The 25,919-nt window shown below is 34.1% G+C and overlaps 1 protein-coding gene across 1 annotated transcript in view; it reads left to right on the plus strand.

Moving 5' to 3' along the window:
- LOC148947600 (carboxypeptidase B-like) overlaps positions 1 to 19,966 on the plus strand; it is an 84,564-nt gene extending 64,598 nt beyond the window's left edge. Inside the window, exons 6-8 of the mRNA XM_089095316.1 lie at positions 6,864 to 7,154; positions 12,075 to 12,159; positions 19,677 to 19,966. Of these exons, the coding sequence (XP_088951442.1) occupies positions 6,864 to 7,154; positions 12,075 to 12,159; positions 19,677 to 19,867 (567 nt within the window). The 3' untranslated portion in view covers positions 19,868 to 19,966. The remainder of the gene's footprint in view (positions 1 to 6,863; positions 7,155 to 12,074; positions 12,160 to 19,676) is intronic.
- The last annotated feature ends 5,953 nt before the right edge of the window (positions 19,967 to 25,919 follow it).

Consider the following 25,919-nt stretch of genomic DNA (forward strand, 5'->3'; position numbering starts at 1 on the left):
TAGAGTTAGAATTTTTCTATTTTATTAATTTTATTTCTATTCTAAAGTAGAATTAGGTTACATTATCCAGTTTAGTCTTTTAGCCAGTTAAGACTTTTTTTGTGCGTTCTTACCTTTGCGTATTTTCATAGTATCGTAATTGTTTATTGTATGCCTCTTTTAGGAGAAGAACAAAGCATAAAGAAAATAATATAAAGAAACAGAAAGAGGAAGAGCTTGTACGTTGAAACATATAAAGTAATAAATGTAAATAACGACAATAAAGGAGAAATTTAAAAGGAACCACAAGAATAAGTAAACACCAAGAGAAACGAGCGCCTTTAGCATACGCGTGCGCAGGGACAGGGAAAAGTTTGGGTCTATACCTTTCAATAATTTCCAGATGTTGACCATATTTCCAATAACTTGTATTTTCCATATATTCTTAACATTCTAAAGTGTAATTATCAACCTTTTGGGAGTGGAGGTGGTTCGGGATCCACTAACGGGTGTTGGGATTATTGGCAAGTGTGGATATACCTTAAACAAGAATGTAATTAACTTACCAAACTTAAAAAAGAGGTTAAATTAAAAGAGGCTAAAAGGATTGAAAATAAAAGAATATGGCGATGCTTCAATGAGACAGCTTTACTCTTAGAGTTAGGACGGTATTCATACTTGACACCATCAAATATTTTTCGTAGTTTTCCACAATAATTTTTGAATTAGGTTTTTTTTACTTATTTTTCTATTTTCTGAACATTTTTAAATGCAAAATAAAGTTTTTCATTTATTTTCCGTCTAATTAATTTTTTCTTTAGATTTAATTTCTCTATAACACAATAATTATGGACATTAATCAATTAATAAAGAAAAATGACGTATATTAAATCTAATTTGAAATACCAAACATCTGCTTCAATTGGATTTGAAGAGTAAGGGACGAGAGGTCATTACCCACTCTTATAGGACTATGGAGGTTCTAAAGTGGATGCTTTGACAGAAAGTGAAAAATGGAACGCCATAAGGTAGTATGACAAGCTCTGGTCCTTTTCTAAGTCCTATTGAACCTAAATCCAGTTTTTGTCCCCCTCTGATCCTTCATTTGGGAAATTGTCTTAAAATATTGTGTTTTCCATTACATTTAAGGCATTACTGCGAAACTAATTTGTAAACTGTACCTACTTAACTTTCTGTTTCTTTCATTACTTGTATCCTTTGTTGTTCTACTAAATTTAATTCTTTGCTATATATAATCAAATATATAATATATAGTATATATATATATATATATATATATATATATATATATATATATATATATATATATATATATATATATATATATATATATATATATATATATATATATATATATATATATATATATATATATATATATACTGCTTAGCTTGACCCTTGGGTATATTTCTTTAATGATTATTATGCCTAGGGGGATAATTTTGTAGAGTATTCATAAATTTATACCTATTACGCTGTAATAATAGCACTTTAAAGCATGACCACTGATAAGTCAGCTAGACAAAGAGGTATCTCTTTCTCTCCATCCTTCTCCTTCTCTCTCTCTCTTTCTCTCCCTTTCTCTCCCTTTCTCTCTCTGTCACTCTCTCTCTCTCTCTCTCTCTCTCTTTCTCTCTCTCCTTCTCTCCCTTTCTTTCTCTTTCTCTGCCTCCCCCCGCTCTCTCTCTCTCTTGTTCTCTCTCCCTCCCTCTTTCTTTTTCTCTCTCTTTCTCCCCCTCCACTTTTGCTGAATTTGTCTTAGTTCTTCTGTAAATATTTGCCTTAGATTATCGTCTCTTGTTTTCTAAAGTCAATACTAAATGAAATTGATATGCCTGCATACAGTGGTCGATGAAGAAAAATACTAAGAAAAAAGTAAGTAAAAAAAAGAAAAAAAGTACTGACTGGAACCTGAAGATACAAGAATGGAAGGATGTTATTAAGAACTCCAAAGTCAAAAATGAATTTCTTGACACTGATCATTTAAAATTATTAGCTATCAAGGTTGCCGGCTTCCATTTCTCTCATTAAAAGTGGGCATTTGGGGGCAGTTAGTAAAGAACGATGTGGCCTCTATATAATTCTTTTTCCCAGGCCTCATCGTATAGAAAGGGTGATCGTAGAAAATTTGGAAAGGGTTCACTTGATGGGGGAGGGGGACGCATAGCAAAGAAATATATGACCCCTTTGTATTCCTTTTAGTTTTTTTCTTGGTCAATTGTATAGAAGGAGTGATTGTAGAAACATAGGAGATGGCTCATTCGATTCGAAATTGAAAGTTTTATTGCTCTTTTTAAGTGTCAAAAGTGACTGGATAAAAGAAGATGACATTTGCTGCAAGAAAATGCTATTTTTATTATCTTTTTCAGGTCTAAAAATCTTTTTTATGAGCTACATAATTGACTTTCTTGTTATTTTACACACAACTGCATAGTTGAATTGTTTATGTCTTATGTTTTTCGAAGAGCTAAATAGTTTATCAGAGTCACATAACTGTTGTATTTTTTTTTTTTTTTTACTTGGCATAGAACTAAATAGTATAATTGTCTATTTTTTGGATTTTGCGCAGAGCTACAGAGCTGAATTATTTTCGTGTTTTTTTGTTTCTTTTATTGGGTTTCGCGCAGAACTTATGGTTGAATTGATGTTTTTTTTTTTTTTTTTTTTTTTTTTTTTTTTTTTTTGCAAATTTCATAGTTGAATTGTTTGTTTTCAATCATTTTTTGTGATGAATAACCTCTGAAAAATGAAATAAGTGGTAGATTTAGGATTAATATATTACAATATTTTATTCGCATTTAAGTTATTCACAATATTTTAGTTTGTTACATTCTCGAACAAACACACAGGCCCTGACAAAAAAATAGTTTTGTTCAAATGGAGCTTGATATTTTCCTGTTGTATAGAAAATGTTAGAAAATACTCCGTAACGTACGTAGAGATTTAAAAAAATAGTTAAATTCAAGTTCTTAAAAAGTTAAATTTTGTAAAATTTTGTGGTAAGGACAAAATTTGTGTGTATCAGTAACGCTAACGTGGATTTTGATGAATGGAATAACCAACACCAACTGGCGAGAATATGTTTTCTATTTCTTTTTCCATCTCTATAGTTTCCCACAAAGAATAAATGCAAAAGTAGGATATAAACTTTTTTTAGATGTAACTCAATTTTTTTTTTTTTACCGAGATTGAGTTTTGGTTTTGGACTGCTGATCGGTATTTACAGATTTCGATAAAACCAATGAAACTTGTGCAATAGCATTGAAACTGTAATTAAGCCGTACTTAATATATAACTTTTAAATTAACTTAAACTCATAATTTAAATGCAGATGCAAATTTTCAGACTTGAAAAACGTAAAGGAGAAACAATAAGACAATCACATAATGTGCTAAAATTAGATAGCGACGAAAACCGCACTATCTTTCCAACATAAACAACAAATAAAAGGCAAAACAAGATGGAATTTTTTTCGTAAGACAGTGGAATTCTAAACTTTAAATGAATATTTCGACCCTGTGTCCAGGGCTTCCACTATCCCCGAATTTTCGGGGATTTCCCCGAAAATCTATGTGTCTCCCCGAAAAAAGTTTTTTTTCCTCTGAATCCCCGAAATTTCCCCGAAAATCACTCAACCACGGTTTGACCCCTAGTGACTATTCCTAGCAAACATTACTTTACATGCCATCATTTTTAACTACTCTCTTGTTCGTTAATTTTCGTCTCCTGTGTTGCTTTGCATAAGAACCAGACTGATACAATTTAATTATAGACGGTTCTTTAAATGTTCACGAAAGTATCGCTTTCTTTTATTTAGGTTTAATAATTTCGAATGCAATATTCCAAATGGTATAAAATTCTTACATTCACATCATTCGTGGTCAAGTATCTTGATTAAATTAGCCAAGAATTATACTTAAAGTTGTTTAACGGAACGTTCAGTTAGATTCTGGATTTTGAAATTGAACTTCTAAAGAAAGAGAATTGTTTTGAAAACCGAATACTACTACTACTACTACTAACAACTCATCGCAGCACCAAGCCGCCTGAGTTCAACACAGCTACGCACGCTCCTCCTCCACCCCAATCGATTCAAAGCCTCCCTTTTTACACCTGCCCACGAAGTTCCCATTTCCTTTAAATCTTTCTTTATGGAGTCCTCCCACCCCAGACGGGGACGACCTGCTTTCCGTTTAGCCCTAGATGGTTGGCCGAAAAGAACAATCTTTTCGAAAACCGAAAAATTGAAAAATGAAAACCGAATCATAAGTTTAAATTTGGTATTCTTTTGCTGTTGTCGGTTTTGGACATACTGTATTAATGTTTAATACTTAATAGTTGACCGCATAATACATTGAAGAAATTGACCTTTTTGCCAGGAATTCTTACCATTCAAATTTTTGTTTCATTCGGTGTTTAAAATTTAAGTTCTTTTCTTTTTATATGAGAGTAGTATTTGTTATACCACCCTTTATCCTGAAACGTATTCACCCAGCACTTTCCTCACAATAATTATTCTGGTCCCTTCGCCCGTGTAATATTTTCAGTGACGTAATATTTTAAACTTTAGTTTTAGGAACCTTTTACGGGCTTGCAAACCTGTTAGTCAGGCAAAGGAAATTTTACGGAAAATATATTCTGCTCAAATTCGGGATAGCCAGGTAAATTTGTTTAAATATCTAAGGCCTACCTTTACAACTTCTAATGCTTTAACAATTAATAGCCCTGTATGAAGGCAAATTCTGAAATAAAATATTTTTTATAAGAAAATGTGGTATAATTTATTTCTTCGCCCTAAATACGATCTTCTTACCATAAAAAATGCAAAACTCCCTCCCCTCCTAATGAGTCAAAATTTAGCTACAGACTATGTAAAAGGTCGGGGAATAGAGGATTCAAACGGAAGTAATCCCAAAAATATTATCCATAAAAAAAATTACGATAAAGCTTAAAGTAAAAATTTGGGTATTAGGCTCATATTGTTTTCTTGTCAAGTTTTAAATATTTTCGGACTTATTTATCACGAACAGTTGGTTAATAATGCCAAATAATGTTAGTGCGAAGAGAAAGAATTAGTAAATTTTATATGATTTGTAGCCTACATCTATCATGACCAGGCATTAGATGGGCTGATTTAAAAATGAGACTGCAATAAGTATTATATTTGAAATATGGATGGCCGCAGGGTTGGTGGGAGGGTCGGGGGCTAATCGGTGACAATATATTAATTATGAGGTAACAAAAGAGACGAAAGCATACTAGAAACAAAACAATGAAAAACCTGTATGTTCCGCGGGGATATTTTCAGTACGGGGGTGGGTATTTTCCAAGGGTATTTTTCGCGGGGGATATTTTCCGCAGGGGTACTTTCCGTGGGAGTTTTTTTCTGGGGGGGGGGGGGTAAAAACCTAAGTCCTTATAAGCAGCATGAAAAACCAATAATGTCTCAATTGTCGTAAAAATTTCCTTTTCAATTTAATTTTAAATTTACTTGTTTAGTTTGGTTCTTGTTTGTTTTAAGTTTTAATATTACCCCGTACTTATAGGTTGAATTTGTCTATTTAATTTACTTAACTAGAAACCGTAAACAATATTTGTTTTTGTTTTTAAATATTATAATGAATTTCTGAGATTAAAGACTTAATAAAAAATTGCTACTGGTATTACAGTTCACATGTGTTCACTATTTTTCTTTTCTTTTTTTTGAAAGCAATTTTGAAATTTTTGCCGCAATATCAGCAATAAGTGTTTTCAGCTATGGGTTCCAATCCTGGGCTCTGGCTCTAAAACCTATTTTGTAAAAGGCTTGATTTACTACGCAGATACAAGCCCTACTTGAGCCTGAAAACGAAGCTAAAACCAATTTTGGCTCCCAAATTTTTGCAACGAACTTCCATTTTGTTTTTTCCCCGAAAAATCCCCGAAACTTGAAGACTTTTCCCGAAAACTCCCCGAATTTTTAAGACTTGTTCCCGAATTTTAATTTTCGAGAGTGGAAGCCCTGCCTGTGTCCGTCCTCAGCATAACACCAACGAAAATATAGAAGAGAGACTTACACTAAAATATGACCAATAAAACTAAAAAAAAAAAATTAAAAATTAAAACAGCCCTAGCATCCTTACTTCAACAAAGTTCAACCAAGACTGATAGATAAAGTGAGGTATAAAATGCCTCGACTCCCCTCACGTTATCTATCAGTCCTGGTTGAACTTCGTTGAAGTAAGGATGCTAGGCTGTTTTAATTTTTATTTTTTAGTTTTATTGGCCATATTTTAACGTTAGTTTCTCTTTTATGTTTTCGTTGGTGTTATGCTGAGGACGGCCCTTGTACATAGGGCCGAAATATTCATTTAAAGTTTGGAGTTCCACTGTCTCACAGAAGAAATTTCCTATTGTTCTACTTATTTATTTATTGTTTGTACCAAAACTAGCGCTTATGCAGGAATTCCTTTTGGCAAGAGGCTTAATTTTGAAAAGTTTAAGTTGCATAATTGACAAATTCATGTACTAAATGACAGATTCGATTTTTTGTCACAAAATTTTTCGATTAGTAATCTTGTTAATTTGGGCAATCTTTGATCCTGTCAATGTGTAGCACATGCATGATTCAAGCTTTACATATTTTTGTTCCGTTTTGAAACTCCCCTATCAAGGTCATGACTAACTATGTTTATTTTATTATTTACTACTAGCAGCCAAGCCTGTAGAATTTTTTGTTGGAGGAGGGATAAAGGAGATAATATTTTGTCCAGGGGAAAATATGTTTTTCCCGGTACTTGCTTGGAGCGTCTTAGAGTGCTTTTTCTTAATTTTTTTTTGCCGCCAGTTTTTTATGTCTCTCAATTTTCGATTTTTTTTTCTAGGATGCACGTTTGTGGCGTAAGAACAGAGTCCCCTACGGTTCATGTTTTGGCACTGATCCAAACCGAAACTTTGACTCCGATTTCGGAGGCTTGGGAACGTCTGACTGGCCATGCGCTGATACGTACCATGGACCTTCTGCTTTTTCAGAAGCGGAATCATCAGCCATTAGAGACATTATGATTGCTAATGAAGGCCGGATCTTAAGCCTCTTTTCTATCCATTCTTACTCCCAGTTATGGATGTCTCCGTATGGCTTTACGTTTGATCTCCCAGCTGATTACGATGAAATGGTTAGTTTTTTCCTTAACAGTCATTGAAAGTTAATAAATTTCTTCAAAAGGTTAAAGTACACCTAACCAACCTATGATGTTAAGGACAGCTTTTAGCTAATTGGGATCATGTAGTTTGACAGTGTTGCCAAAAAAAACAAGATGGCAATGTTGGTTTGCATAGTTATGCAAACCAACCTAATTATATTATTCGGAAATCGTATGACAGTGTTGCCAAAGAAAAAACAAACCAAGATTGCAATGCTGGTTTCTATAGTTATGCAAACCAACCTAAGTATATTATTAGAAGATTGCATGACAGTGTTGCCATAGAAAAAATAAACCAAGATGGCAATGTTGATATGCATGGTTATGCGAACCAACCTATGCATATTATTAGGAGGTTGTATGACAGTGTTGCCAAAGAAAAAACAAACCAAGATGGCAATGTTGGTTTGTATAGTTTTGAAAACCAACCTAAGTATATTATTCGGAGATCGTTTAGTCTGGTTGGAACATATTAGAACCGAAAACATAGAATATTGGGAATTCTGACGCAAGAAACAAATCAGTTTTTAATTAATTAAATATGTATCATTGTTTGATTAACAAATGAAGTACCTGTATTCCGGTACAGGGTATCTTCATTATTACTAAATTAATGGAGGAATTTAAAAAGAAAGTTCACAAATAGTATGGGTAAAAAAATGGGAAACAGGAATTGAGTATGGAGAATACAAAGAGTTTCCTAAAACATTAGAAAAACTCGAAAGAGGAACATTTCTGCTCATAAAAGTCGACACCTTATTAAACTTTGGTAGTTGGTAGTTTGACCAACAAAAATAGATTTAGAAAACACATATTTTCCTTACTACACCATGCCCACTTTTCTTTTTCGGCTGATCGTAAAAAAAATAAGTTTAAGATTCAAGAAGATAAGCTGAAACGATTCAGGTCTTCGAAATTATTCACTGTTTTTAATGCAGAATAAATATAATCTAAGTTTTTATTTAATAAAATTTATCTAATTTTCAGTTGACTTATTCAACTTGACGGTTTCTTTTTCCCTGCTTTTCAGTGCCTTTACTGTAAACTTATTTAATAAAAAATGAATAGTCAGAAATGTTAGGTGAACTTTGTAATTCAAGTTCTTAAAACTTTCCTTTCAGAATTGAGCTCACTTTTCCTTAGCAGTCACTTCCTAAAACAAGAAGATTAATGTTGGACAAACCCTTTTCAGACTTGCATCTGGCAACTTTCTAAGTTGTAGATCAATATATTGCACCATAATAATTTATACTACTCCGATGTTAAGGATAGCTTTTAGCTAATTGAAATCATCCAGTTTGACAGTGTTGCCAAAGAGTATAGGTTAAAAATACAGAAAAGAATAATGAAGGCTAATAATCCTTTTTCAAAAATTTGATAATGTTAAATATTTATAGTAGCAGAGTGTGGTTTCATCAATTTTGTTTGGATAAATTTTTTAAAAATAAAAGTAGTTTTTAAATTAGTGTAGGTGACATTAAAGTTTTGAAATTATGTGAAAAAGATTATTATGTCATCGAGAGGAGGTGGGATTAAAAAAAAAAAGAAAAAGAAAAAAAAACAGTATTGCCAAAGAAAAAACAAACCAAGGTGGCTATGTTTGTCTGGCCTTACTTTGATTCAAAGCATTATATTTTAGACTGACTGTATAACAGCATTGTTATCCTCTTTTTTAAACTGAGCTTTCGATTCATAACGTGGACCTTTGCCGTTATATGTATACCACTGCTAAGGATCTCTTGTTGTAAAGCTTCAATCCCGCCTCTAGGGCTATAATGAAAGAAAGGATGAGATGACTAGGACACGTCAGGGGCAAACGGAAAGCAGGTCGTTCCCAAATGGGGTCGCAGGATGTCGTACAGAAAGATAAAGGAAACAGGAACTCTTTGGGAGGGTGTATTGAGGGAGGCGTTGGATAGATTGAGATGGAGAAGGAGCGTGCATATCTATGTTGGCCTCATGTGGCATGGTGTTTCAGTGAGTTGTTAGTAGTAGTAGTTGTTGTGCTAAATATTTAAATTATTTACCTGCTTACCTTGATGAAGAAGGTCAACACTCGGCAACATTACGCACCACCAATAAACCATCATCAAAGTAGCAACACTGATCAACAATGGCGGTATGGTTGATTTCTAGTTTTTGTTCACAAAACTCGTTTATTGTTAGTTTCCTCAACTAGCAGTAAACGAAAAGCAAAATTTTTCTAGGCGGGAATTTTAAAACGGTTAAATAGGTGTCAACACAACTTGATTTATATTCATGGCATTCACGTTTCAACCAAACCCATTTCAACTGATTTACATTTAAAACCAATTCGAGGCCACGAGTACATTCTTGGGGTTATGCAAAATACATTTCTCCTAGAAAAACTTAAAAGCGTGCTCTTCACTTCGTAGCTATCTGCTAAACGAAGAAGGTTCATGATACAATACAAAAAGACTCCAACCAGCAACGGACAAGTACTGACCGTTGACTGGCTCAGCGTGCCTGTAGGTGCGAGTCTCACTTATCGCGTTGACAGAGAGAACGATGGAGGCAATAAGAAAGCCACTGGAAAATACATTTTTGAGTAGTGATACACGTATAAAGGAAAAGATCCCCTAACATTAAGTATATGCTGTTGCGTGTCGGTGCGAGACTTTCTTATCTTGAAGGCAGAGAGAACAAGGGAGTTAATAAGGAAGCAGCTAAAGAATAAATTTTAAATAGCTGTATAGTTTTAATGGAAAATATCATGTAACGTTGAGTATATGCTCTTGCGTAAGTATATGCTGTTGCATATGCTATATGGTATGATATTTATTGATATTTATTTCTTAAAAAAATCCAACCGGGTCATGCAAAGTGATATCATATTATATCATATGCAATACTACTACCATACTATTACTGCACACATACACACATATATATACATATATATATATATATATATATATATATATATATATATATATATATATATATATATATATATATATATATATATATATATATATATATATATATATATATATATATATATACTTTTAATTCAAAACCTTGGCTATATTCAAAATATATTTGTAATAAAAATTATCACATATTCTTATGCTATTACTGTCATTCAAAACCTTGCAATAAACATGTCCTTGGGGCTTTTCATATAAGAACATTTGTCTTATTTATAATGCTCTTGCACTGAACATACACTTCACGTTCTGAATCTATAGCTAAGCTAAGCTCTTCTCTCTTTAAGTAGTATGATTACCTTATCGGCTATATTTTTCTTTTTGTCTGTATACTTTCCATTTTTGTAGTTTGAGCATCCGTATTAGTTCTTCAAAGTCACCTGTCGACCTTGCTTCCTTTAGGTCTTCAAAAAAAAAAAACGGATAACATAGCTGGCCTTTTTTTAACGGTCAACTCTCAATTTGACGGTCTCCCTTGGCCTTTTATTACGGAAATGTGCCAAGTTGATGAAGTGTGTAAATAATCAGCTAATATGACTAATCGTTTCTGTCTCTCACTAAGACTGTGAAGAAAATACAACGTGAAGCGTATTTAATAATGGACAACTGAGCTAAATGCCAAATACAAATTATAAGATCGCCATGTACACTTTTAGAAGAAACATTTTAAAATGTTGCCATTGAAACTTTCCTATCCGACATCGGATAAAAATTTCATCTTCTTCGTAGATAATAAGACCTTTCTGAGCAGCATTTTCCAACGCGTTCAAGTAAACTTTACCAGTTTTCTCACCAAAATTGCACCATAAGAAAATAATTTGTACCATCTGAACAGCAGGTTAAAATTCCCCGTAACAAGAAAAACATCTTCAACAAACTAAAACTTTAATAGATATCTAAGTAAGAAAAGAGCAAGTAAAATCCAGAGGTACGGAACAATTTTTATTGTATCCAAAAAATTCCTAATGTACCATATTGAACCAAAACATCTAAATTATACTAAAAACATTACAACTTTTTGCATCAGTAACGCTGCATTGAGACCATACTGACTAACCATGACAAAATGGGAAACGTAAGACAGCGAAGAAAACGAGGTGAATCACAGCCAATGAAAAGTTCAAATATTTCAGTCAAGACCTCCGCTAAGCCGTCCTCAGTACAGGAACAAAAATGAATATTTTATAAATAAAAGTCCTTAGGGAAATAAAAAAGACAAAAATAAAAATCCAAAGCTAAAATCGAAGATGTCCTTCCTCATACAACGTTGAAAAGGCAACTGAATAAAAAGGTCTCTTCAAGGCTCCCTGAAAAACTCTAGACGATTGTCCACAGTCGAAATGTTTCACCCCCCGCACAATTCATGCCATGGCCTGGATTTTTACTGTTAGGGGCAGGCAGTTTGTTTCCTTGATTGTATAGGAACGGAGGAGGGGGAGTAAACTTAAAAAACTCTAAAAAAGAGTAAAAATTAGAAGGGGGTGTAATTGTGAACTCTATTTTGAAGAAATTCTGATTAAAGTTGTTGTTCAATTATTTAAGGTAATTGGAAATAAAAACTCGAATAGAACAAAATTGTTATCAATAAAGAACGTTTCTCATAGAGGCTTTACTCTTGGTATTACTCTAATTAGGCTGTCAAGTGTTTAATCACTTTGACCAAATTTATCATTTTGACCGGAGCTAAAACCAAAATTTTAAGGTTTAGGCATAGCTACCCGCTATATCAAAGCTGCAGTCCTGATTATAATTGACAACTATATCCCCTATCTGTATTTTAATAATCTAATCGATTATGTCATTCTTCTGATCTTGCCTTGGTATAGTTTTTATTCTCGAATAAAATGTTTTTACTTTATAGTTTATACTTTTACAAAATTTTAGTTTATACTTCTACAAAATTTTAGTTTATACTTCTACATAATATCTTGATTTTTTTTAGTATCGAGTCATGGGTATTGGAGTAGATGCTTTGACTGCCACATATGGCAAGGTTTTTGAATATGGAAATATTGCTGATGTTATCTGTAAGTTTTATTTTCTTAATCTTCACGTTCTGTTTGTTTTCTATCATTTTATCTTCAGTTGATATTTTGTTATCTATAATTATGTTATCTGTAAGTTTTTCTTTCTTTTTCTTTATGTGTTGTTCTCATCACTGATGTTATCTGTAAGATTTCTTTTTCTTCTTCCTCTTGTTTTTTGTCTTACAGTTTGTTTTCAATTGATGTTCTGTTTTCTAGCGCTGATGGTATCTGTAAGATTTTTTTTTCTTCTTCCTCTTGTTTTTTCTCTTAGAGTTTGTTTTCAATCGATATTCTGTTTTCTAGCGCTGATGTTATCTGTAAGATTTTTTTTCTTCTTCGTCTCGTTTTTTCTCTTACAGTTTGTTTTCAATTGATGTTCTGTTTTCTAGCGCTGATGTTATCTGTACGATTTTTTTCTTCTTCCTATTGTTTTTTCTTTTAGAGTTTGTTTTCAATTGATATTTTGTTTCTAGCGCTGATGTTATCTGTAAGATTTTTTTTTCTTCTTCCTATTGTTTTTTCTTTTAGAGTTTGTTTTCAATTGATATTTTGTTTCGAGCGCTGATATTATCTGTAAAATTTTATTTTCTTCTTCCTCTTGTTTTTTCTCTTAAGAGTTTGTTTTCAATTGATATTCTGTTTTCTAGTTGTTATCTGTAAGATTTTTTTTCTTTTTCCTCTTGTTTTTTCTCTTGAAGTTTTTTTTCAATTGATGTTCTGTTTTCTAGAGCTGATTTTTTCTGTTAGATTTGTTTTCTTCTTCCTCTCTTTTTTTCTGTCACTTTGTTTCCTATTGATGCTTTTTTCTATCACTGATGTTATCTGTGAGTTTTATTTTCTTCTTCGTTTCTCTCATTCACTTAGCTCATTAAATGATTATTCATTATTCGCATACAAAAATATTAATTTACACATTTTTGGCAAATATTATCTTTCCTGGAGATTTAAATATTTAGTGATAATCTCTTTCTCTCTTTTTACGACTAATGATCTTTTTCGGAGAGGTTATTTTTTAGGCCCCCTAGGAACAAAAAAATAATATATGCCCCTGGTGCCTCTACAAAGTAGACAAAGAAAAGTTTCTACACTAACTTCAATGCATTCAGGGAACAAATGAGGCAGTGATGGCTTGGTGCACCTTATAGTTTTGGTTAGGATCCCTTCGAATGATCTTTGGAGATATCCCTTCATCCCCCCTCCATAATGTTTTGCATTGCTGCAGTAAAATAGTTCCTGTAAAGCAGCGTTTACAAGCGTGTCTAGCTAGAATCCCATGTCCACCAGACACGTGTCTAGCCAGAATCCAATGTCTAGGGAACGACCGTTCACATGTAAAATTTGGTGCTTAGCTAAAACAACAAATTAAGTTTCAAATTGTCATTTTTAGCCAATCAACAGAGCTTATGCGGGCAAAATTTTCAAATATTATAATCCCTATTTTTACTGTCACAAGCTAATGGATGAGGTAAGCAAAACAATTGCCTTAGTGTGCTTCATTATTATGTCTTGTGTTGTATATTTGCCTAAAATAAAAAAAACAATTAATGAGAAACAAAAAATTTCAGTTTACAAATGTAAACAAAAATGATGAAAATAGAGGATCTTGACACATTCTGATTGGCTGTAATCGAAAATCCTAGACATTAGGTTCTAGAGTCTAGAACTCAATGTCTAGCCAAGCGCCTTGTCTAGCGTGTCTAGCTAAGCGCCGAATTTTACCTGTGAACGGTCGTTGCATAGACATTGGATTCTGGCTAGACAGGTGTCTAGACATGGGATTTTAGCTAGACACGCTTGTGAGCGCCGCTTAAGGCTTTATGTTTTCATTAGGTTTGAAAAAAGCGCGAGTCAGTTGAATAGTTAATTCTTGGGTCGTTCAATGTTTTTCCTCTCGATATACAGAGCCCTTGTATTGGATTAATGACGCTTCTTGACTACTAAGGTCCCTCTGTTGGCCCTGCAGTGTGTTGCTACAGCTGGTTTTGACCTCTAGGTCCCGTATTACCAAGCTGAGGTCAGACCCACTGTGCCACCACAGTACGCTATGTAACCCTTAATAAGGATTCTTTTGAATTTCAAATGGTGATTTTGAATAAATTTCGAGTACACAGCTCTTAACAATTGATGAGAATTTTGGACAACGGTATACGAATGTGTTTTGAAGTCAGAGGCCGTAATAAAATTCTACTGAATAACGTTTGAATTTCCTTGGTTCGTCTCTCTAAGCCTACAATGTTTTTTTATTTTCAAAAGCCTCTATATGATTATGAGTTTAGCTGAACATACTTGTATACAATTGGTATCCAGGGGTGGTTTCAAAATTACCCCCCCCCCCCAATTAATGTCTGACTCATAAAACAGTAACAAAGTTGAATATAAACGAATTTTTGATGCGTTTTGTAAAGTTGTTATGAAATGACACCTCCTAACAAATATCCTGGATATGACCTTGCTTGTGGACTATTGCAAAGCTTTATAGACACTGCAGTGCATTATGGCGAGACGCAATACATGATTTTTATTCATTTTTAACCAGTCTTAGACTAAATGTGTTTATGGCTCTTTAATATGGTTCAATGCCGTACTGAGGAGTTAGGGGAGGGTTATAAGTAACTGCTTTATATACAGTCTTATGTGAATAGAGCACCTTAATTTAAAAGCAAATTATTCTAATATAATTAAATTTATTTATCAACATGCACTTCCGTTGGTCACAGCTACAATTGCACCAAGCATACAATCTGTGCTCACAGAAAGAGCTGTCTTGAAACTTTCAAATCAAAAAGCAAGAGAAACTGAACCAAAATTGTAGTTCTGCCTTATTTAATGCTCCCTATAGAAATAGTTAGTAAGTCAGCGCCATATCAATGATACCATACAATTTGTCTGGTAAGAACATTCTTTGAAAAAGATTTTCGGATTTCCTTTTGAATTCTACTCTTGCAACAGTGGATATATTAAGATGGCGAGCCTCTCTTTTTAGATCAGTTGCGTTGACTGAAAACAATTTATGATTTGGCCTATTCAAAAATTAATTCTGCCATTTTTCATTTTAATTTTAGCCTGAAATGTGTGTTAGCTCAGCAAGTATTAAATTCTCCAAAAATGTTAGGAATATAATGCTTTAAGTTCGGACATTTAACATTTGGACATTTAAATTTGGACATTTGACATTTAAATTTGGACATTTAAATTTGGCACTGGTCAAAGAAACCCACGCCCCTCACAGTCCCCTCATTAAATTGTCTCACCATATTCTAAAGCAGATTATTTTGACTTGCACCCCCCCAGCTGCTACACCTGTATCTTTATTCTTTGCGTTTTAATTATTCCATTCATTCTTGTATATTCCATTCGCTGAGGTATATTAATACCATTCATCTGCTTCGTCACGGTTGAATATGAGCCTACAAGATCATGAAATCCTTTTTTGAGCACCAGAACCTCTGACAATTGTTTTGATCTGACCGGGTTCCTTTAAAACCTTGGCCCCGCCATCGTTATCCAGCTCTTTGTCGGTCATGGAGTCCATGATCGTCTTAATCTTTTTTAGTTCCGCCGCTGAGTCTGTACCGTTGTTTGTGACAAGGGATTGTTGAAACCCAGAAATATGTGATATGGCCTGTGAAATTAGACCCATTTTTTTTTAAGTTGTCCATAAATATCCAAAAAAGTGTATAAGCTTCCTAATCAGTTGTTCAACATTATCTAAATTGGGGTCTTCAGTTTTTTTTTTTTTTTAACGTCCCTCCAAACATCCAATGCCCGTTAGGTTTTTAATGAAAGCCATTGCCTCAAAAGGCTCAATATCTTCAAGATACTCACGTGTACCGGTAAACAGTATTAAATTTTTTTTATGGATGTAACTACGCTTAACCTTTGGTTCCCATTAATGCGATTTTTTTACGCAAACGGTTCACGGATAGCGGATGTTGGAAAATCTTGAAAATGTTCACACAGAAACGGTTCATGGCAGCCGTTGAAACGCAAAAAATATTACGAGATATTTAAAAAGCATATGCATTATAATAGGCTAAATCAAGCTCCAAAACTCAATAAAAACAATAACCGACCCAGTATCTACTTTTTCATTGTAAGCTGTTGCTTGCGACTCACGGGCTTGACCAGTAGAACCGTTCATTGCATAAATAACATTATCCGGTACTTATAACATATCTTCAAAGAGTAAAGCTTCTTGGCAACAGCGACTACCAGTGTCGACATTAGCGATCTCAAATCACTTTTTCACAAAATTTTTGAATGCCATCAGACACAACAGAAACTGGGTTACTTTCCATAGAACTACCATAGTTTGGAATTCTAGCTTTTGTGCCTATCTGTTTGACTTGGTCGAAGGCCCCCACTCTAAAAGTATCACCACTAACCAAGGAAGTATTCCATCCTATTTTTTCATCAAGCAAGTACTTATAAGCAACCTTTAATAAATTTTAGTTTTACAGTTCAATTTTAAGCCCTCTACGCTAAAGAGTACTGAATAAATTAAATTACCCTTATTGCATAGATCGTAGCCCTTAGCCTCTGGAATAGGGCTATTTTTTAAACCTCCAGATTTGTTAAGCTGTTTTCTTTCCTTGGTAAGAGATTTTCTCAATGGTAGTTTTAATTAAAGAACTAGTAGTGCCCTATCATTGATGACGGCATGTTCCACGAGAAGCCGCCTTCACTTCACCAACATGACCTTTGGCTTATGATGGGGAATAATCTTATTTATTCTCTCTGAAATCTTCTTTTTTAAAACGGCTTTTTTTTCTTTTTTTAAAGTATCAAATTGTTGGTACAGCTAAAGGATGACGTCAAGCTTGTCGGATGACGTCATAAAAAAGCGGTGCTTACTCTCCTGTAAAGATAATATATATATATATATATATATATATATATATATATATATATATATATATATATATATATATATATATATATATATATATATATATATATATATATATATATATATATATATATATATATATATATGTGAAGTGTTTTGAGATTATTAGTAGTGGTACCCTTGGCCTAGAGAGTTGGCCCATCTGAACGTTCGATCACGTTACCATACCCTGGATCGGGGTATACTGTAATAGGGCGTTAACATACTCTACATTTACGGTACAGTAGTAGTGACCGCGAGGCGTTCCATTACAATATTTGGCGCCAGCGAGGCTTTCCTGTCCAATACGTGGTGCAACACCATTTCCGCGCCAATATCTGGTGGCTGCCGATGAATAAAGATTCAAAAGGTAAGATATAACTTACTGGCGATATGAGGTTTTGTGAACAACCTATAAACTTCCGCTCCACCCCCATTTTCCATTCTCTTGGCCTTTGACATGGAATCTCAAAAATCAAGTTTTATTGTGTCTGTGTCACCAAGCCGTAATCTACCACGACGCCTGGATATTCTTCCGAGAATGACGTTTAATTCTTTTAATATTCTGCTGACTATCCTAACAAACTGTTTAGTGATCTGTCACCTCCCAAACTCAGCTTGGTAACTGCATCGTGACAGCTCAGTTTATCAAGTTCTTTTTTGTGTTTTATCGGGTCGTTCAGTTTATGTAGCGCATAAGAGGCAAAAACAGGAGTGTGCGAATCAGTTGACGGCGTTGCACGGGCAGGTAATAGGGGTAAGTGATAATTGCACAAATTAAACGTCCTTGAAACAGTCTTTAGGAAGTGTTCCATCCTATTAAATTCCGCGTTCAAATTCAAATAAACCGAAGCAGGAATGAACTGTATATATATATATATATATATATATATATATATATATATATATATATATATATATATTTAGACTTGTCTTTCTGTTACTAAGCACCATTTTTTTTTCTTTCTTCTCTCCTGCTCTATTTCTCAGCCATAGAGCCTTGCAGGGGTCTATTTGTAAATTAACCTCAATGATTTGGGAGCGATGGCAAAGTGATTGAATGAAGGGCTGAAAACAGACTGAAAAATACGATGATCAAATTTAAAATGCATAAACATACTGTTCGTGCTTGGAGTAATAACATTTTAATCATTTATGTGTCCAACTTTCTTTTAAGTTCGACAAGAGCTTTAGGTTCTGTTTGATTTTAGTTTAATTTTGTTTGTTTCGAATTCCAAAGTTTTTTGTTATGCTCGACAGACTAGTATAAATTAAGCTGAAGCTTTCACAAACATGGGTGCAGGAAGCATCTTGTCTAGGGGAAGGCAGCTGATTCTATGATGGAAGGGGGGTGGAGCTGAAGTTTATAGGTTGTTCACAAAACCTCATATCGCCAGTAAGTTATATCTTACCTTTTGGAATCTTTATTCATCGGCAGCCACCAGATATTGGCGCGGAAATGGTGTTGCACCACGTATTGGACAGGAAAGCCTCGCTGGCGCCAAATATTGTAATGGAACGCCTCGCGGTCACTACTACTGTACCGTAAATGTAGAGTATGTTAACACCCTTTTACGGCATACCCCGATCCAGGGTATGGTAACGTGATCGAACGGTCAGATGGGCCAACTCTCTAGGCCAAGGGTACCACTACTTGGGCCACCCCTAATATCTCTTTGGAGGGTAAACGGTCCCCCTGTCGATGTACTAGTGCCGGTACTTCTCGTGAACTCTTTTCCCTACCCTGCCTGGGTTGCTGGAAAAATTATCTCACACGACTGTTGAAAATAGCTTACTTATATTTTCTAATGTCAAGTCCGACAAAACTCACTATAGTTCATAACAAAATAGACTCTGAAGTCTATCACCGAACTAACTCCAAAATCACTATTTTCATAAAAGGAAAACTGGTGTTGCGGTGGATCCCAAAATGGTACGGACCAATCAAATAAATTAGATATCAAATCCATTGGCTTTTTTCACATAGTATTACCTTTCAATGGCCCAGACCAGGAAGACAAAAATAGAACTTAACTTGAAAGCTAATTTATTGCAAAAGAATCTAGCTTAGCAACAAGACTTTAACTTTATCATTGAAAATTTTTCCATAGGCAAATCTAAGCAAATGTAATTACGCAAAAGAAAATCATTTATCTGAAAAAGAAAAGAAACAGGGGTAAAACCCCAACATTATCTGATTGTGAAATCCTCTTCGTTCAAAGGACTTATAGCATTAGCTCTTGCAGACGCGCACCCAGGGGGGGGGGATTAAAGGTTCTTTTGCCCCCCCCCCTCAAGAGAAAAATTACATTCTATTTTTAAATCTTTTTTAATCTGCTTAGTTTTATTATTCATTCCTTAGTCCCTGCTCAAAACTTATATTCAAAGAGCTAAAATAAACTTTAAGTAATGCCATAAAATAGTGTTTTTTCTAAGGAATTTTTAAAGTTTTCTCTTGGTTTTCCCAGGGGCCCCCCGTAATACTCCCTCCCCCCAATAATTATTTTCTGAGTGCGTCACTGAACTCTTGAGTTTGCTGTTCAACTCCTGTGATGGTCAAGAATGAGTCACAGTATCTCAAACTTAACATCAAACGCAGCCAAGATTGTTAATTTTGCTTGTATTTTAGACGCTGCAGCTGGCAGTAGTGCAGATTATGCTTACGATACCCACGGTGTAAGGTATCCCTTTGCTCTGGAACTTCGAGACACCGGTTTCTACGGATTTCAGCTTCCTCCAGAACAAATCATGCCAACAGCCGAGGAAACCTTTAACGGAATCAAAGCGGCAGTATCTGCAATGGTCAGACGCAAAGTCTAATGCTCAATTTGAGCCAGGCCAAGTTTATTAGATGCTTCTGTTTGTGATTTTACTTTTGGTTGGAAATATTGATTTTACAAAATAAAATTTCCCCTTAAATAGCTTTAAGTCATTAGACAAACTCTAGTTGTTATCTTTTTTATGCAGTATATTTGATTACAGCTTCGTATAAAACTTTGTACTTTTTCTAACACTGCTACTACTAACAACTCACCGCAGCACCAAGCCGCCTAAGGCAAACACATCTACGCACGCTGCTCCTGCATCGTAATCTATTCAAAGCTCTTTACATCCTCCCACCCTAACCGTGGATGACCTGCTTTCTGTTTAGCCCGAGACGTTTGGCCGAAAAAAAAATTGCAACAGATTCGTTTTATATCTTTGAACCTCGTAGTGGAGTTATCAGTATTAACGACGTCATATGAACATGGCATATAACATTGTGTCAAATAAAGTAGTGGAATATACCATTTTGAACATGAGGTGGAGAACAGTTTCGGAGGTTTTTAAAATGAAATTAAGGTTCTAAAACCAGTATTATATGCTGCAACCAAACACCCAAATTTTGAACTTTTGCTACGCCTTCGGCAACAATGCTTTCTGCGTGTTGAATGATAATTATCTTTATAGTTTAAACGTAAAACGCAAACTTCTTTCATGCTCTGCAATATTAGAAGACTAGCTGAGATAGAATTAACATTTGTGAATCTGCTTCAAATGGCAATTCTTCTTCACATCACATTTTTTTTCTTTTGTTTTCCAAAACGCGTTTTGATCTGTTTGGTTAAAATGGGCTGGTGTTCATTCTTCACTAGGTTTTTGCTACTTCTGCAGCAATGACGAAGCATATGTTTAAACAATTGTCAATTTGCATTATTTATGACCCTTGCTTCAGGGCCTTTGGGGGTCAAGTGAACATCGGAGAAATATTGATTAAACTTTTAGACTATTTTGAACAAGATTCTTATGTCTAAATTTTATAATACTCTTTGAACTTTTACATAAATATAAAAGGGGGTGGGAGGAGCGTGGGAATAAATCTATGATCCTCCTTAATCCTATAGAGTCTTTGGACTAAATCTTTAATATGAGTAGAGGGGAGTTATACCTCCCTTCTGATTACACAAGTATATTTGGCTTGTGACATAAAAAATATACATTCATATTCCTATCGGTGCAGTAGAAGGAGAGGTGAAGGATGAAGAGGGGTTACGAGCACCACCAAGAAATTCCGAGGGAGATTGGGGTAACAGCTACAATGAGATTTGTTTTACCAAGATTTACTTAGGAATATTTCTCATTTTACCGTTTATTTCCAGTTTTACTGTCTTTATGTTGTTTTCGTGGGGAGGCATTGCCCCTGATTCCCTGACGGCGTCCATTATGGGCATTACTATAAAAGAAGGGTTCAAGAAGTTTAAATAAAAACCGTGGAAATAAAGATTCTGATAATTCCTTTTTTGATATTTCAGCCCCCCTCACCCCTCAGCTGAAGTGGTGCGCTTTTTTGGATTTGACTATCTTTTACAAAGCATTGTTATGGGGATATTAATCTTGAGCCTAAAGAAAATCAAATATTTATAGTAACAAACAATAAGTAAGGAGCGACTTGGCCTGATAGTAACCGAAACTCTACAAAAAAATGGTAACAATTAATACATTCAAAGAATATCATTTTAAAGCTGATTTCAAATACATAAAATTTATTGAGTTTGAAGTTACCCATTAAAAGCTACGAACCTGAGAGAATTTGCCTGATTTTCAAAAAAGTGAGGGAACACCTGCCAAGCAATCTTGATGAAGATTGTACCATTAAATTCAACATATGGGAGAACACTATTGTAGGGGTTTCAAGCTCCTATCTAAAAAGTATGTAATGTTGAATTTCTTAAAGAAGAAAGATCACAGTTGTGTATTTATTTGCCTTTTTTGTTCTTCTCAAGGTGAGCTGATCAAGCCAAGGGTCCTAGAAGACCGGGAGAGGGCTCATTTGAACAGAAATGAATATTTCTAGTATATATATATATATATATATATATATATATATATATATATATATATATATATATATATATATATATATATATATATATATATATATATATATATATATATATATATATATATATATATATACACACGAGAACAACAAGATTCAAGCATAATTTGCTTTCAGGTCGTGATTAGTACAGCTACTACTACGGAAAACTTGTCAGTAGTTGTAGTTGTACTTATCAGGTTAATTTTTTGAAGGCCTTTCGTCCACGGTTTGCTGGCTGTATAGAGCTGGTTAAAACCCCGTATGAGCGAACGGCGCATTCGTCGCTTGTCAGAAAATACTTTTGCATATCAAATAAAGGAACTAAAACCCATTTCATATGATTTTCGGTTTTCCATTGCGAATTTATTAAAATTCAAGTTAAATTATGCAGATGATTGCACATTTCCTTTGGATTTTGACCGAAGTAAGTTTTGACGAAATTCCGATGACGTTTTTATTCCACTTCCTCTGGTTGCATCACAAGCATTATATAATCAATTCTATATAATCAATATTATATAGTCAATATTGTCATAAAGTCTATACGTATAGTCGTTATATAATCAATATATAATCAATAAAAGAAATGAATTTCTATAATACTAAAACACAAAAAGACAAGTAGAATTTATCATTTCTTGATCAGTTTGATTTTCCTGGTATCCGAGATGTGTATTCACCAGCAGTGTCCTTCTTATAGCTTCAGAACTAATCTTCCCAGAAAGAGGCAGTGAAATTGGGTGTTACAGAAATTGTTTGTGATCATGCTGAAAGGAAAGAAACTGCGAAAATTATCTACAGTGATTGCCAAATAGATTGTAGCACTTGGACTGATTAGGCTCTTGAGAAAAAGTAGTACAAAGTCAAATAAATTGTATTTACTGAAGGAAGCAATCTTCAAAAAGACTTCTTGGGAACATTTTTGGCGACACTTAAACTTAAAAGGGTCCATTTTTTTGTAATGCGCCTGTGGGATGTTCTTAAAAAAACAAGCCAAAGCATATTATAATTAAAAGTTAATATAATATAAGCATATTTTGAAAAGTTGCTTATCTTGGGTATGGTGCCATATTGAATTACTTAGCTACTTATATAATATCCAAAAATATTTGTAGCGTCGTAGCAACTTTTCTAACTTTTGAATTTAAACTAGAAAAATACCTGAAATTTCTAAAATATCAAACATTTCTTGGTAACGAACTGTAAGTAAGGAGCGACTCGGATCAATAGAGACCGAAACTCTAAAAAATGGAATTGTTATATCAATAAATGTATCAAGACAATTTGATTATTATGCTGATTCCAAATATATACGACCCATCAATTTAGTGAGCCTGAGAAGATTTGCCTGATTTTTGATAAAGGGGGTGATTTTCAAAATTCCCCTTTTTGAAAACCACACCATCAGATACATCGTATAAGATAGCCCTACTATAGAAGTTTCAAGCTCCTATATACAAAAATGTGGAATTTTGCATTTTTTGCCAGAAAAAGATAACGGATGCGCGTTTATTTACTTTTTTCCCCCCAAGGGTGATAGTATCGAACTAAAGGTCCTAGACGATCGGGAGAGGGTGTATTCGAACGGGAATTAAACAGTTCTAGTACAGTATTTAAGTGACAAAATATATTTGAGGTCAACTAACCCCCTTCCACGCCCAATTTTTCTCCAAAGTCGTCCTATCAAAATTTTGAGGCAGCTATTAGTAGAGATGCTTGTCTGGATTCTACGACTTTATGTTCCTTCCGGTTTTTCTGGTAGGTAATTCTATTCTAGAGGTCATTACATCTTTGCCAAGAGATTTACGTAATTAATTAAACCTGTATTATAAAACCAGCGCGTCTTGTTTCGAGTTTTAACGGACAAGTTTTTTTGAAAAGCAGACAGTTTTTTGTTTGTTTAGCATTTGAAAAAAAGGGTTAATTGGTGATTGGAAATTTTTTTAATGCTTTTACAATTGGGGGTACTTGATTAACCTTTGGAAAAATTAGGGGGTAACGGGATTTTGCGAATTGGAGGAGATACCATAATCATGTACTCTATAATACACAAGTGAGGTTTTGGAGAGTATTGTCAATTTAACGAGAAATAACAGAAAAAGTGTTTTGAGGGAGATGGGTTGCATGGAAGTTCAGTTAACGGGGATATAGTTACACGGGGGTTTCGGTTAGACAGGGGTTCAGTTACACGGGGGTTCAGGAGCACGGGGGATGAGTTAAATGGGGATTGAGTTCCACGAGAGTAGTGCTTGGTCGTGGTTTAGCTGGTCAAAGTTACATTCTCTTGATCTTTCAAAGTTCACATTGATTTTAGTTACATGGGGGGTTCAGTTGCACGGGGGTTGAGTTAAATGGGACTTGAGTTCCACGAGAGTAGTGCTTTGTCGTGGTATCTTTTAAAAGAGCTTTAAGGGGTTTGAGAGACTCAGTTGCCTGATTCCGTGTGGTTTTTCTTTTCATGGTGGTCATTAAAAACGATATTTTTTTGTTAAAAATAAGTAGTTTTTGTATCTATTAAAAGAGCTTTATGGGGTTTGAGAGACTCAGTTGCCTAATTCCGCGTGTTTTTTCTGTACCTTGTGTTCATTCGTTATATCTTTTAAAAGAGATTTACAGGGATTGAGAGTCTCAGTTTCCTAATTCCATTTGGTTTATCTTGATTTGGTGGTAATTAAAAACGAAATTTTTTTGTTAAATAAGTAGTTTTTGTATCTTTTAAAATAGCTTTAAGGGGTTTGAGAGACTCAGTTGCCTGATTCCGTGTGGTTTTTCTTTTCATGGTGATCATTAAAAAAGAAATTTTTGTTTTAAATAAGTACTTTTTGTATCTTTTAAAAGAGCTTTAAGTGGTTTGAGAGACTCAGTTGCCTGATTCCGTGTGGTTTTTCTTTACTTGGTGGTCATTCGTTGTATCTTTTAAAACAGCTTTACAGAGTTTGAGAGACTCAGTTGCCTAATTCCGTGTGGTTTTTCTTTACTTGGTGGTCATTAAAAACGAAATTTTTGTGTTAAATAAGTAGTTTTTGTATCTTTTAAAAGAGCTTTAAGGGGTTTGAGATACTCAGTTGCCTGATTCCGTGTGGTTTTTCTTTACTTGATGGTCATGAAAAACGAAATTTTTGTGTTAAAAATAAGTAGTTTTTGTATCTTTTAAAAGAGCTTTAAGGGGTTTGAGAGACTCAGTTGCCTGATTCCGAGTGGATTTTCTTTACTTGGTGGTAATTTGTTGTATCTTTTAAAAGAGCTTTACGGGGTTTGAGAGACTCAGTTGCCTAATTCTGTGTGGTTTCTCTTTACTTTATGGTCATTAAAAACGAAATTTTTGTGTTAAATAAGTAGTTTTTGTATCTTTTAAAAGAGCTTTAAGGGGTTTGAGAGACTCAGTTGCCTGATTCCGTGTGGTTTTTCTTTTCATGGTTGTCATTAAAAAAGAAATTTTTGTTTTAAATAATTAGTTTTTTTATCTTTTAAAATATCTTTAATGGGTTTGAGAGACTCAGTTGCCTGATTCCGTGTGGTTTTTCTTTACTTGGTGGTCATTTGTTGTATCTTTTAAAAGAGCTTTACAGGGTTTGAGAGACTCAGTTGCCTAATTCCGTGTGGTTTTTCTTTACTTGGTGGTCATTAAAAAAGATATTTTTGTGTTAAATAAGTAGTTTTTGTATCTTTTAAAAGAGCTTTAAGGGGTTTGAGAGACTCAGTTGCCTGATTCCGTGTGGTTTTTCTTTACTTGGTAGCTTTACAGGGTTTGAGAGACTCAGTTGCCTGATTCTGTGTGGTTTTTCTTTACTTTGTGGTCATTAAAAACGAAATTTTTGTGTTAAATAAGTAGTTTTTGTATCTTTTAAAAGAGCTTTAATGGGTTAGCTATTCTAAGTTGCCTGATTAAGTGTGGTTTTTCTTTTTATGGTGGTCATTAAAAACGAAATTTTTGTGTTAAATAAGTAGTTTTTGTATCTTTTAAAATAGCTTTAAGGGATTTGAGAGACTCAGTTGCCTGATTCCGTGTGG

This window comes from Artemia sp. Qi Xiang Cuo, chromosome 10 (genome assembly GCF_049724085.1).
Source record: "Artemia sp. Qi Xiang Cuo chromosome 10, ASM4972408v1, whole genome shotgun sequence".
Taxonomy (NCBI): domain Eukaryota; kingdom Metazoa; phylum Arthropoda; class Branchiopoda; order Anostraca; family Artemiidae; genus Artemia; species Artemia sp. Qi Xiang Cuo.